The sequence below is a fragment of the Sander lucioperca genome, chromosome 1 (genome assembly GCF_008315115.2).
Source record: "Sander lucioperca isolate FBNREF2018 chromosome 1, SLUC_FBN_1.2, whole genome shotgun sequence".
Taxonomy (NCBI): Eukaryota; Metazoa; Chordata; class Actinopteri; order Perciformes; family Percidae; genus Sander; species Sander lucioperca.
The window spans coordinates 10,047,266-10,059,168 of record NC_050173.1 but is presented as its reverse complement, the minus strand read 5'-3'; the positions used below and the strand labels follow the sequence as shown (position 1 = coordinate 10,059,168).

General features: G+C 39.4%; 1 protein-coding gene across 1 annotated transcript; it reads left to right on the top strand.

Annotated features, from left to right (window-relative positions):
* The first annotated feature begins 898 nt into the window (after positions 1–898).
* drg1 (developmentally regulated GTP binding protein 1) lies at positions 899–8,090 on the top strand. The gene is made up of 9 exons (XM_031278064.2): positions 899–1,100; positions 2,468–2,591; positions 2,744–2,919; positions 3,011–3,080; positions 3,645–3,814; positions 5,443–5,573; positions 6,485–6,652; positions 6,814–6,936; positions 7,718–8,090. Exons 1-9 carry the CDS (start codon positions 1,062–1,064, stop codon positions 7,815–7,817), a joined length of 1,101 nt encoding a protein of 366 aa, XP_031133924.1. The 5' UTR covers positions 899–1,061; the 3' UTR covers positions 7,818–8,090.
* The last annotated feature ends 3,813 nt before the right edge of the window (positions 8,091–11,903 follow it).

Sequence of the window (11,903 nt, the reverse complement as noted above, 5' to 3'; positions counted from 1 at the left end):
GGAGTGAGGTGTCATGTAGGCTTTATTCTGGTACATTTTGCCCTAGTAACTTGAAGGCATTCTATCTAATGCAGACTGTAAGAGGCTGACCATCAGTGGTAGAAGAAGTACTCTTTTGCTGATGTAAAAGTACTAATACCACAAAACAAAAATCCACCATTACTTAATTAAAAGTAGCCTATATAAGTGTTATCAGCAAAACAATATGTAAAAACATTCATATTATTATATCACTATGCCATTATTAGATTGTTACCAATGCTTCAATGAGTAAACAGCATTTACTATTGCAGCTGGTCAGCGTGTAGCTAGTTTTAACAACTTTAGTTAGGTACAGTAATTTAGTTCAGTGGCTCCCAGCCTATGGGCCGGACCCCTCCAAAAGATCGCAAGATGAATCTCAGAGTGAGTTAAATAGGGTAGAAAAGTGGAAACGAAGTTGTTGGCCCTCTAACAGTTATTTAAATGAAACTAAAAGTTACGATGGGATATGTCTCTTTGGAGGAACTCACAAACATCTGAAACCTGTGATGAGGTGCTCCAAGTAGACACTGCTCTTTAGTAAAAGCCAAGGGACACAACCCTAAAAGGTTGGGAGTCACTGGTTAATCTTTAACAAGACATTTTCTTCTATAGGATTATCATATGTTTTAATTTAAAACTTAACTAGTGATTTTATCTGTAGAATAAATGTAGTGGAGTAAAAAGTACAATAAGTAGCATAAAATAGAAATATTCAAATAAGTACCACAAAAATATAATAAAGTGCAGTATTTATGTAAATATACTTTGTTGCTCTCCACCACTGTTTCTCATCGATATAAACAGGATGAATAGGATGTATGGCTTTTTATCTTTCATATAATGTTCCCTCCTTTAGAATTTTGTCTTGGTCCTCCAATCTATCTCCTCGCGAGATTTCACGCGAGGCAGCCCACTGCCTACAGCGGCACTTGCGTGGTGTGGACCCGTGTGCATGCTAAACATCTAACTTTGCCAACGTCCATGTAAAATCTGAGTACTTTCGGTAACGTTGGTTGTACACAGAAATCTCCGTCACCATGAGTATACTCGCCAAAATAGCAGAGATTGAAAATGAGGTAAGTGATGTGAGACAGCCGGCTGGCCAACTCAATGAATCAGTCACGTTTAGCTACACGCTAACTGCTAGCTAGCTAAGTTAACGTTAGCTAGCTGTTGGCTGTTAACTGTAGCAACTATTAGCCTAACGTTAGCTCCCACAGCTGGGCCACGCGTTACACTAAATATTTCTGGCACAAAGTTTCTTGACAGTTTACATTGTGTATTGAAAAGTTTCTTTACGTCATCGTTCGAAATGTGTTATTAATCAGAAGTCAGAGGGCGTTGCTATAATGTTACAATAACGTTAGGCCAGTAGCATAGCTACGGTTAACGTTAGTATTGACTCCAGATTCGGTTTGATTGACTGGGGACCAACCGTTTATCTTCACAGGTTTGCGTTTGTCTGTGAAGCTTCTCAGTCATCTAGCTAGTTAGGTCGTGGTAGTTCTCTGTGATAGCAAAGAATATAGAAGTAGTTACTTCTATACTCTTTGGTGATAGTCAATTTACCGTAACGTTAGCACACGAAACATTCAAACTTAATCCTAAATTAGCTTAACATAAAAGACAAAAGCAAGGCGTTTTGTAACCAAAGTTTTCAACGTGTAATGTGTAACTTTCCTTTTGGACTCCAAAGATTGCGTGTAACAAAATCTGAAAACAATATTATTTTCTTAGGGTGCTTATTTTAGGCATTTCAATGTTAAAGAGGTTTAAAAGTAACCCCTGAACACGAGCTTTTTGAAAAATATTTTGAAGTGTATTGTAAGGATTTAGCTAGAGGTAGAGTCACGTAATTTAGTATTATAGTTTAGCTACATTATTTCAAAGTACGTCAGCAGATATTGTACAAGAAGAAACATTAACCTAACGGATGCTTTTAGGTTTAGCAATAAACCTAAAGCTCAAGTTAACTTCAAATTAACTTTAGACTGTGGTGCAGTCTTGAAATGGCTCAAATGAGCAGATGGTGAAACAGAGGCCAGGTAAAGGAGCCCTTCCAATTAAAACAGACCCCCATGGTTCGTAGTCATTATCCTGTCAACTAGTTACTTTAAAGGATAAGTTCACTATTGTTCCAGTCTCTCTTAAAACAATAGTCAGATGGCCATATGAACACTGAAACTGCATATTATAATCAGTTCTCCTGTTTATGGCCATTAAAAGGTCTCTGCACTTCCAATTTAAGTGAAGGGGCACCAAATCTACAGTTCCCTTTTCTGCACTAAAATGTATTCCAAAGTTTATCGATAATAACAATGTTTAGTTAAACCTGACTACAAACAGTAACAATTGTCTTAACACTTTTATCACTGGTTACTACAAAACTGTCATGAAACAAGAATAGGACCTCAAGCTGGTGGTGTTACTGTTAACATTGTAGATGGCCAGGACGCAGAGGAACAAGGCCACAGCTCACCACTTGGGTCTGCTCAAAGCTCGTCTTGCCAAACTGAGGAGGGAACTCATCACACCGAAAGGAGGCAGTGCTGGTGCAACAGGAGAAGGTAAGATCACAATTTTTAATTACTTAGTATATTTTCTACTCTCATCTAGGTTTTATTACAAACATGCCTTTTAAGCCTTCTCTGTCATCTAAAGCATTATAGCGTATATTTTCTTGATTCGTATTCCTGATTCTTTTTTTTTTGTCTTTTAGGTTTTGATGTCGCAAAAACTGGTGACGCTCGTATTGGTTTCGTTGGTTTTCCCTCAGTGGGAAAGTCAACACTGCTAAGTAACCTTGCAGGTGTGTACTCTGAGGTTGCTGCTTACGAGTTCACCACTCTTACGACGGTACCCGGAGTTATTCGCTACAAAGGGGCCAAAATTCAGGTACACACATTTCTTGTTTTGTTCAGTACCTGCAACTGTTTTCCGTGATATGTTTCCAGTGGGTTCCTAATTTTATTTTCTTCCCTCTAAGCTCTTGGATCTCCCAGGAATCATTGAGGGAGCCAAGGATGGCAAGGGCAGAGGCAGACAGGTCATTGCAGGTAAAGTTGTGATCAGTAAAGTTTCTGCCAAGATTGAGACAGGTTTTTCCTTGAAAAAATAGAATTATAAAACAACGGATGATACCAGAAACATTTAGTTCTTTCCCTGTCGATAATGTTGTGCATCAATGTTCCGTTAAATGAGAAACTTTTGTCATTACTGTGTGTTTGCTTCTAATGGCAGCAAAGACAATTAATGAAGCTTATTAAAGAATGTAAGGTGATGTTCAGAGGCCATGATTTAAACACATTTATTTCCGCCCAAAGTTTTTTTTTTACCCCTATAGGGGCACAAACTAGCTTTAACAAAGCTTTGTAGTATAGTACAAAATATACTATTGGCTTACAGCTAATGCTTAAGCAAACAATGTACACTCGGACCAACACATTTAGATTTATTTTTGATTCAGATGTTGTGTGCTTAAATGGTGGCAGGATAAAGTAAACCTTACCAGTGTTATTATTCTTAAATGGTTGCAGATGCATACTGTATCTACTACAGAAGCAATATGATTCCTTTATCCTCTAACAAGTGTCTGCTTCTGCCTCCTCCCTCTGTTTTAGTGGCTCGAACTTGTAACCTAATTCTGATAGTGCTCGATGTGTTGAAGCCTCTTGGTCATAAGAAGCTAATAGAACATGAGCTGGAGGGCTTTGGCATTCGTCTTAACAAGCAACCACCCAACATTGGCTTCAAGAGGAAGGACAAAGGAGGCATCAACTTCACAGCTACAGTATGTCTCACCCAGAATTTAAGTACAGAAATGCAAACCGTGTCCATATTTTCACCTCTAAGCGAGTCACTGAAATGAATATTCTAAAGCCCATAAGAGTGTATAGTTGGTTTTAATGTGTTATGTGTGTGACAGTGTTATAAATGCTGGTTGTCTATTTGTCATTCAACCAAATGATGAGCTGGAAAAGTGAGATTATCATGACGAGAACCAAACATTGATTGTCAATTAAATGATGTCGCTTAATACTGCCATTATTCTGGCATGCAGGATTTTAGTTGTCAGGGATATGTCGTCGATTGTCAGTTCTTTTTGATGATGGACATTTTTTCTCGCAACCCATTAGTTTAAACAAACATGTGAAAGCCTTTAATAACCTTTGTGTATAAAGAAGTTATTTAAAGGTTTGCACTGATCTGCAGAATCAAATGCAGACAATACATTTTTACATCAGTTGTGTATCACCTTGGGAACAAACACTTTTCAGTGCCCCCTCTGGTGGACATGTATAAGATTACTCTTAGCTTAGTTGCTCCTACCCATTTACACTCACCTAAAGGATTATTAGGAACACCTGTTAAATTTCTCATTAATGCAATTATCTAATCAACCAATCACATGGCAGCTGCTTCAATGCATTTAGGGGTGTTGTCCAGGTCTAGACAATCTCCTGAACTCCAAACTGAATGTCAGAATGGGAAAGAAAGGTGATCTAAGCAACTTTGAGCGTGGCATGGTTGTTGGTGCCAGACTGGCTGGTCTGAGTATTTCACAATCTGCTCAGTTACTGGGATTTTCACGCACAACCATTTCTAGGGTTTACAGAGAATGGTCTGAAAAAGGAGAAACATCCGGGGCAGTCCTGTGGGCAAAAATGCCTTGTTGATGCTAGAGGTCAGAGGAGAATGGGCTGAGTGATTCAAGCTGATAGAAGATCATCTTTGACTCAAATAACCACTTGTTACAATCGAGGTATGCAGCAAAGCATTTGTGAAGCCACAACACGCACAACCTTGAGGTGGATGGGCTACACCAGCAGAAGACCCCACCGGGTACCACTCATCTCCACTAAAAATAGGAAAATGAGGCCTCATTTTACACGAGTTCACCAAAATTGGACAGTTGAAGCCTGGAAAAATGTTGCCTGGTCTGATGAGTCTTGATTTCTGTTGAGACATTCAGATGGTAGAGTCAGAATTTGGCGTAAACAGAATGAGAACATGGATCCGTCATGCCTTGTTACCACTGGGCAGGCTGGTGGTGGTGGTGGTGTAGTGGTGTGGATGCTATCCTGTCAATATGGGCCAACATTTCTAAAGAATGCTTCCAGCACCTTGTTGAATCAATGTCACAAAGAATTAAGGCAGTTCTGAAGATGAAAAGGGGTCAAACACAGTATTAGTATGGTGTTCCTAATAATCCTTTAGGTGAGTGTATTTTCCTGTCCTGCAAAATATCAACATTTATTTTATATTTGGTAAACGCCACGATTACCATTGGCTATATATAATTTGTCTTATGGATTTTCATTATACGCACTTGAAGCATGATGTAATTGTACAATTTCAAAGTATTTTTTTCATAGTCTCTGTCTTGTGCTGATGGCCTATCATTCCCTCTTTCTTTAGTGTGCACAATCGGAGCTGGATGGTGATACTGTTAAGAGTATCCTGGCAGAGTATAAGATCCACAATGCCGACATCACTCTGCGCAGTGACTCCACAGCTGATGACCTCATTGATGTGGTGGAGGGAAATCGGTAAGCTGCTGAAGTGCCAGAATTGGCCCTCCTTAGTCATTCCCAGTGGGTGTGGCCTGTTGGAATCTTAAATCCCATTTCAGTTCCCACTACACTAGTGTAGATGCATTTGAAAATGCTATTTATGGGTTCCAACCACATGCATTTGCAGACCACTTACCATTTTTTGATACGTGTGTGTAATGCATAAATTGTAGTTAAGCAATGTCATCTCTTACTTTAAAAGCCTATGGGATTAAAATTCTTCGATGTAATTAAATATAAAAACTCAGCAAATGCATTCAAATCAAGGATATGGTTGATGTAGGGTGGGGCATGTGCAGCGGGTCTAACTCTGTGCTGTGTTGTATATTGGACAAGGACTTCTCTTCCCAGGATTGCCATTTTATTGCAAGGCACCAGACATGGCAACAGCATAACCTCCCTGCAATTGTAATGAAACAAAGCATTCACAGCGTTGTTCCTGCATAAATGCACTCTGTGCCTTCCCAGGGAGAAAAAAAAGGGAGAGCATAATGCACATTAATATTGCAGTGGGAAAAATAAAACTCTTGTAAAAGAAATAACCAATACATATTCTGTCTGTGAAATATTAGAACATAAATAAATTGCCATACACTAACCCACATACCTGTAGTTGCATAGAAAGAAAGCATTCACAGGGCCTCTTTTGCATAAATGCTCTGTGCCTGTGTAACACCATGAACAGAGTCAGCAAATACTCCACACTAACCAACATTGTCTCAGTACACTCTGGCCTTGCAAGTTTCACGGCACCCTGCCACACACATGACTTGACAAATTTCTCTACACACAAAGCTTTGAATTTACTTCAGCCTGTTCTGCATTGACGGTTGCTCATTATGCATCACTTTCATGAGTAGCAGCCACTTACAGTCTCTTGTCCACAGGGTCTACATCCCATGCATTTATGTGCTCAACAAAATTGATCAGATCTCCATCGAGGAGCTCGACATCATTTACAAGGTGCCCCACTGTGTTCCCATCTCGGCCCACCACCGCTGGAACTTCGATGACCTGCTGGAGAAGATGTGGGACTACCTAAGGCTCGTGCGCATGTAAGAGTTGTTTATACAGTCACCACTACGGGGTGTGAATGGAAGTGAAAGAGTTGGGGATTTAAATGGTGCAGAACGAGGAATCTACCGTTTGTGAATTATAATTTTTTGTTGTTGGTTCAGACTAGAAGATTTGACTGAGATCTTGTGTTCATTTCCAGCTACACTAAACCCAAAGGCCAGCTTCCTGATTACACATCTCCTGTTGTACTCCCTGACGGAAGAACTGCTGTCGAGGATTTCTGCTTAAAGATTCACAAAAACCTCATCAAAGAACTTAAGTAGTGAGTAGATTTGGCTGCATTTTTTTCACTTTTTAATTGGAATTTTTTCTCAGATTTGATCATGTGTGCTATCTTTAAGACTCCGAAGAAGTTTCTTTCCTCCGTCCTTTTATTATTTCATCATGTCTTAATCCAAAAAGGTTATGGTTATTCAGTACATTAGAATTGTAATGTATTCACTTACATTACAGGTGTAATTTAGATCTGTAACAATAATATGTTTATCTGCTTTATTCCACACTCTTACTAAAAAGGCATTGATAGTTACCATACACCAGAATGATAAGTGATCATCAAATGGTTAAAAACAACACCGTCGCTTTAATCACAGCCATTGCCCTCTTTATGGCTAGGAACCCCAGATAAGCATTCATTTGAGAGTCTGGATTAGGATCTGAGATGTGTTGCACCACCATCTCCAAATGGGAGAGCTAAGATCGTCAATCAGTCGATATGTTAGTGCTGCTGAGCATTACCCATCCTCCAGGGAATTAATGGGTCAAACAGTGACACACGATTAGAAAGCCTTTGTAACTGAAGGATGTCATTGTATCCTGTAGGTTACTTTATAGTGCAGAACCATTGTTGCTGTAGAAAAGAATAGGAATAATAGTATCTGTATAAATTATTTTCTGGCGTAATTAAGGTGTGAATTACCCCATGATGAGCTCTTTCATTCTTTTTTGTGGTTCTTTACGGTGGTGTAACGTTAAACATGCATCCTCGTTTACTGCCTTAAAGGAATCATTCATGTACAATCATTTCAATATTTTTCTTTCAGTGCACTTGTGTGGGGAGCATCTGTGAAACACAACCCTCAAAAGGTGGGCAAGGACCACGTGATGAACGATGAAGACGTTATCCAGCTGGTGAAAAAGTAAAAGGAGTCGTAGTTCACTGCATGGCCTGTGTATTACAAAGTTTTCTGTACAAGTGCTCATTAAATCACCAAACATCCATCAGAGCATCTGTGTCCTGCGGTTCCCAGTTTTTTGCTGTAATTTAAGAATAAAATGACATGAATGTGTCACGTTTAAAAGAACCCACAGTACTTAACGCCATGAATAGTTCATATTGAATATTGGTTAAGGCTTGCAATAAGATCTGAAAAAAAATATGTTCAATAAAAACATTAAGGAATCTTGCTGTTTTAATTCGTGTGCTACAGTTTTTTTTTCTTTGTATCCAGCCTTCAAAATTAAAACCCATTGCACAACTCTTCTCCAGTACACCATGCTTTATTCAACATTTTTGTCTATCAAGCCTTCACCATGGTGGTGACATGTTAACATATATGTATCAAGTGTAGACAGGCACAGTTTTTCTCTCCATTCAAATCGTAATGTGCTACTGCCACAGAAGCATGACAGACATGTTGCATCATTGAACCCTGTGCTCCATCACACTAACATGGTCTCCTTCAGAAACACACCAGCACTAAGCAGCAGCATTACCATGACCATTTCAGTCTGGCACAGAGAAAAGAAGTCATTTGAGAGCCCTGTCCAGCTAAGTGATTTATGTGACATTGATGAGGAAGGCAGTTATTCAGGCTGGTGGTCCACCCCCTCTCTCTGGTAGGGACAGCCACTCAGGTTAATCAGTTCATTTACTCAGACGCAGTCTGGGGACATCATACGACAGCTGTTCACAACTAACAAGACTCCGCAGAGCAAAATAAAGAGCATTTCATCAGAGCTGGGAGCACTTTGGGAAGCTTGCATTATCTGTTGTCGATATGTTGCAACCTGCATGAATTGTAGCGGCCATTTTATGCCTAAGCACTTAATGCTTTCCAGTGATTCAGTGGATGGCGCCAGAGCATACACAAGTATATAGACTAGTATGATATTGTCAGAAGGACATTTTAAAAGAATAAAGATTACACTTTATTGAACTGAACAATAAATATAAATACAATTAAGCGTAGCTTTTCCAATGCTATATGAGCTTGTTTCATAGCATTTAATATGCTGCAAAGATGTGGTACTGGCCTTTATAATTTCAGCTTGTTTCGTTTGAATAAACGGTTACACTTGAAGGTATATGGAGTGACATGACACTGTCATGAACGTGTCATAAACATAAACAAGTCAAACTTTTATGACATAATGCTTCTGTCATTAAGTGTCATTTGGTTTTTGTCATGACAAGTTAGGGTTAGAGTTAGGGTTCATGTGTTCATGACAGTGTCATGTCACTCTTATGTAGATACCTTCAAGTAAAGTGTTACCAAATAAACTGACCCATACATGTCATCTAATATTAAACATAAAATGTATCAAACAGGTAAAGGTAGGCATTTTAATACATATAAAATAGCTTTTGGTACATATCCAATGTACTTTAACAATCTAGTGAATACAGTAAATACTCGAGAAGAAAAACTGCTTTGACCGCAAAAAGAATATTTTCCCGCTCATATATAAGAAGCCATTTAATGGCCAGAAGGGCTATTAATATTGTCCATTAATTACAGGTTACACTGTGTCTGATTCTAAACAATGTTAGTCTTGGATGTTTAACAAGGATTTAGATGTGCAACAGGATTCAGGTTCATGGATATATAAAAAGCCAGACAACATGCTACAACACTATAATGGTCAATGAGGATGCCATTGAGTGTATTTGACGGTATAGACTACTGTTCTTACTGAGAGAATAGCCACTTTTGTAGGAATAGCTGCAGCGGTTGAGGGTATTGCATGCCTGTCCTGCAGCAGCAGGATCAACTCTCCTCAGACACCACCTCTTCCCCACCCCCTTTTACCCTGTAAATTATAGCAGCACTTTAGCTAATGAAAGAGTTGAAGACCGGGCACTAATAAAAGCCATTAAGTGAATAAAGCACTTCCCCTCTAACAAAATTAAAGAATCTACCCATTTGGAGAGGGAGGGCTCTGTATTAATATTTATGAAATGCGGAACCGGTGGGCCCCCCCAAACTCCCCAACCAACATCCAATCCCAGCCTGACCAAGTCCTCCTTGCCAGTGCACCTATCCCAAGAGAACATCACCAACCCCTCCTAGCTTGAAGGAGGGGCAGGAGATGGGGACTTGAAGGGTGCTGAGGACGCAGTCAGGACAGTCTGTCTCCAGTTGAGCAAACTGGTAGACACAGCTCAGGGCTCCCAATCGCCTTCATCAGCCCTCAGCCGGCTACACCTAACAGCGACTTTGGGACCAGAGGATGGAAAGGTAGGTTTCATGGAAAGACCAGATGTATAGAAGTGAGTTTCCAAAGACAGCAACTGGAGGTTGTCAGTTAAATACAGAGTAAGTTATGAATTAAATTTGTAATGTTGTATTGGTAGTTTGTTGAGTTGTGACCTTCAGTCTGAAAACTATTTGATAAATTGCTTTAAATCAGATACTTTTAATGATAACTGATTAGGAACATTTAAACATTCTTTCTGAGATGAATGAGTTTGAAGTCCAACTCTTGAAAGACAGTGATTGTGGTGATCCATGTCATTTTTTGATGAAAGAAAAAAACGGAAAGGACGCATAAATATGTATCACAATCATCCATGCATAAAAACCATCACGCCATCCCATCAGCCACACTGCATCCCTTTGAAACATTCATTGTTCTGAAAAACAGAGGTCTGTTTGACCGCCGCCGCCCACCATTTTCACCCAAAGTACTCCCATTTTCGTGCCATTTTGGTCAACTAGAAATGCAGGGTTTCTCTTTGGTGCATCAATATGCATTGTGGTGTAATTTCATCACACAAAGTGGTTCAGTTGCCAAAGGTCTAAGTTGATTATCGTACCATGCCTTTTCATTTTAGTAAGATGTCCCAGGGGAGCTGAAAGAGACACAAAAGAGAAGGTAACAAGATTGTCAAACCTTTTGGAGAAACAGCTGTCTTAGCTTGATGGTATCATGACTCTTGACATTGCACTCAGTGACCGTTAACATAGTTAGGACGAAATTGCCAGAAGGGGCTTTGTCTTTACTCTAAGAAGACAGCAAATGTCCTCAGATGGACAACAGCAATATAGCAATCATTATTGAGAACATTGGTATATCTAGCCACCAAGACTTATATTTAGTCAATTACATGTTCAATTTCAGAGACTGGACTCTATGAGATGATGCGGTTCCTGACAAGATCCCTGGCGAATTACCCAAACTCTGTTTGTATTGATCAGTTGAAGAACACCCAACAGACTGATAGAAACCTAATTTGATTAAGCCACTGTTCCTCAGGCCTGCTGTAAATCTTTTCTTAAAAATGTTTAATATTTAAATGTTTGTATCATGCAATAGTTAAGTTTTTAGACTTTTTTTCAGTCGTGTCTGGTAGAGTCGGGCGCGAAGGGCGAGAGGGTGGGGTTTGCCGCAGTTTGTGCGCAGGAAGGGTGTAGCCCTTTTTTCCGCAGTGAGTGTGACCTATGACTTTTTTTTATTCTGCAGATGTACTTTACTGCATCTGTGTTACAATTCTTTTCTAATCATTGTGTGAACCAATTTGTCTTTTTTAACAATCTATCCATGAGCTCGGATCTCCTCCCTCACACTTTGGACTTTTTAGAATCTTGGACTGCAGCTGTGGGATTGCTCTTTAAACTGCAAGAAAATACTTTGATGATAATGTTTCTTATGAGTTTTGATACTTGATGATTTGGTTGACGAAAGCAAAAGATGTATTCTGTTTCACAGATTTTCTCCCCTTACTTCCATTTACATTTAAACCAACGCTTTCAAGTTCCTCGGACGCCTTATGTAAAGCTGGATCCCCTCTGAACGGTGTTGTTTTTTTGTCTTTGCCCTGGACCCCATTGTGCTTGATCTAACCATGCAGTGCGTCTTCTGTCCATGGTTGTGCCAAGCACCTTGGAGGCTTGTGAGCACTATCGACTTTCTGTTGTGAACTCCATTTTAAAAAAAACTCAGATTTTAATTTTCAAGTAATTAATGTGCTTGTGCATTTTGAGAATCTAGAAATATAGATTATAG

Excerpts from the sequence above, each read along its gene's own strand:
- drg1 (XM_031278064.2), top strand. The coding sequence starts at position 1,062 with ATGAGTATACTCGCCAAAATAGCAGAGATTGAAAATGAG. Across the intron at positions 1,101-2,467 it reads TAGCAGAGATTGAAAATGAG|ATGGCCAGGACGCAGAGGAA; the intron begins GTAAGTGATGTG and ends TTAACATTGTAG. Across the intron at positions 3,081-3,644 it reads AGGCAGACAGGTCATTGCAG|TGGCTCGAACTTGTAACCTA; the intron begins GTAAAGTTGTGA and ends CCTCTGTTTTAG.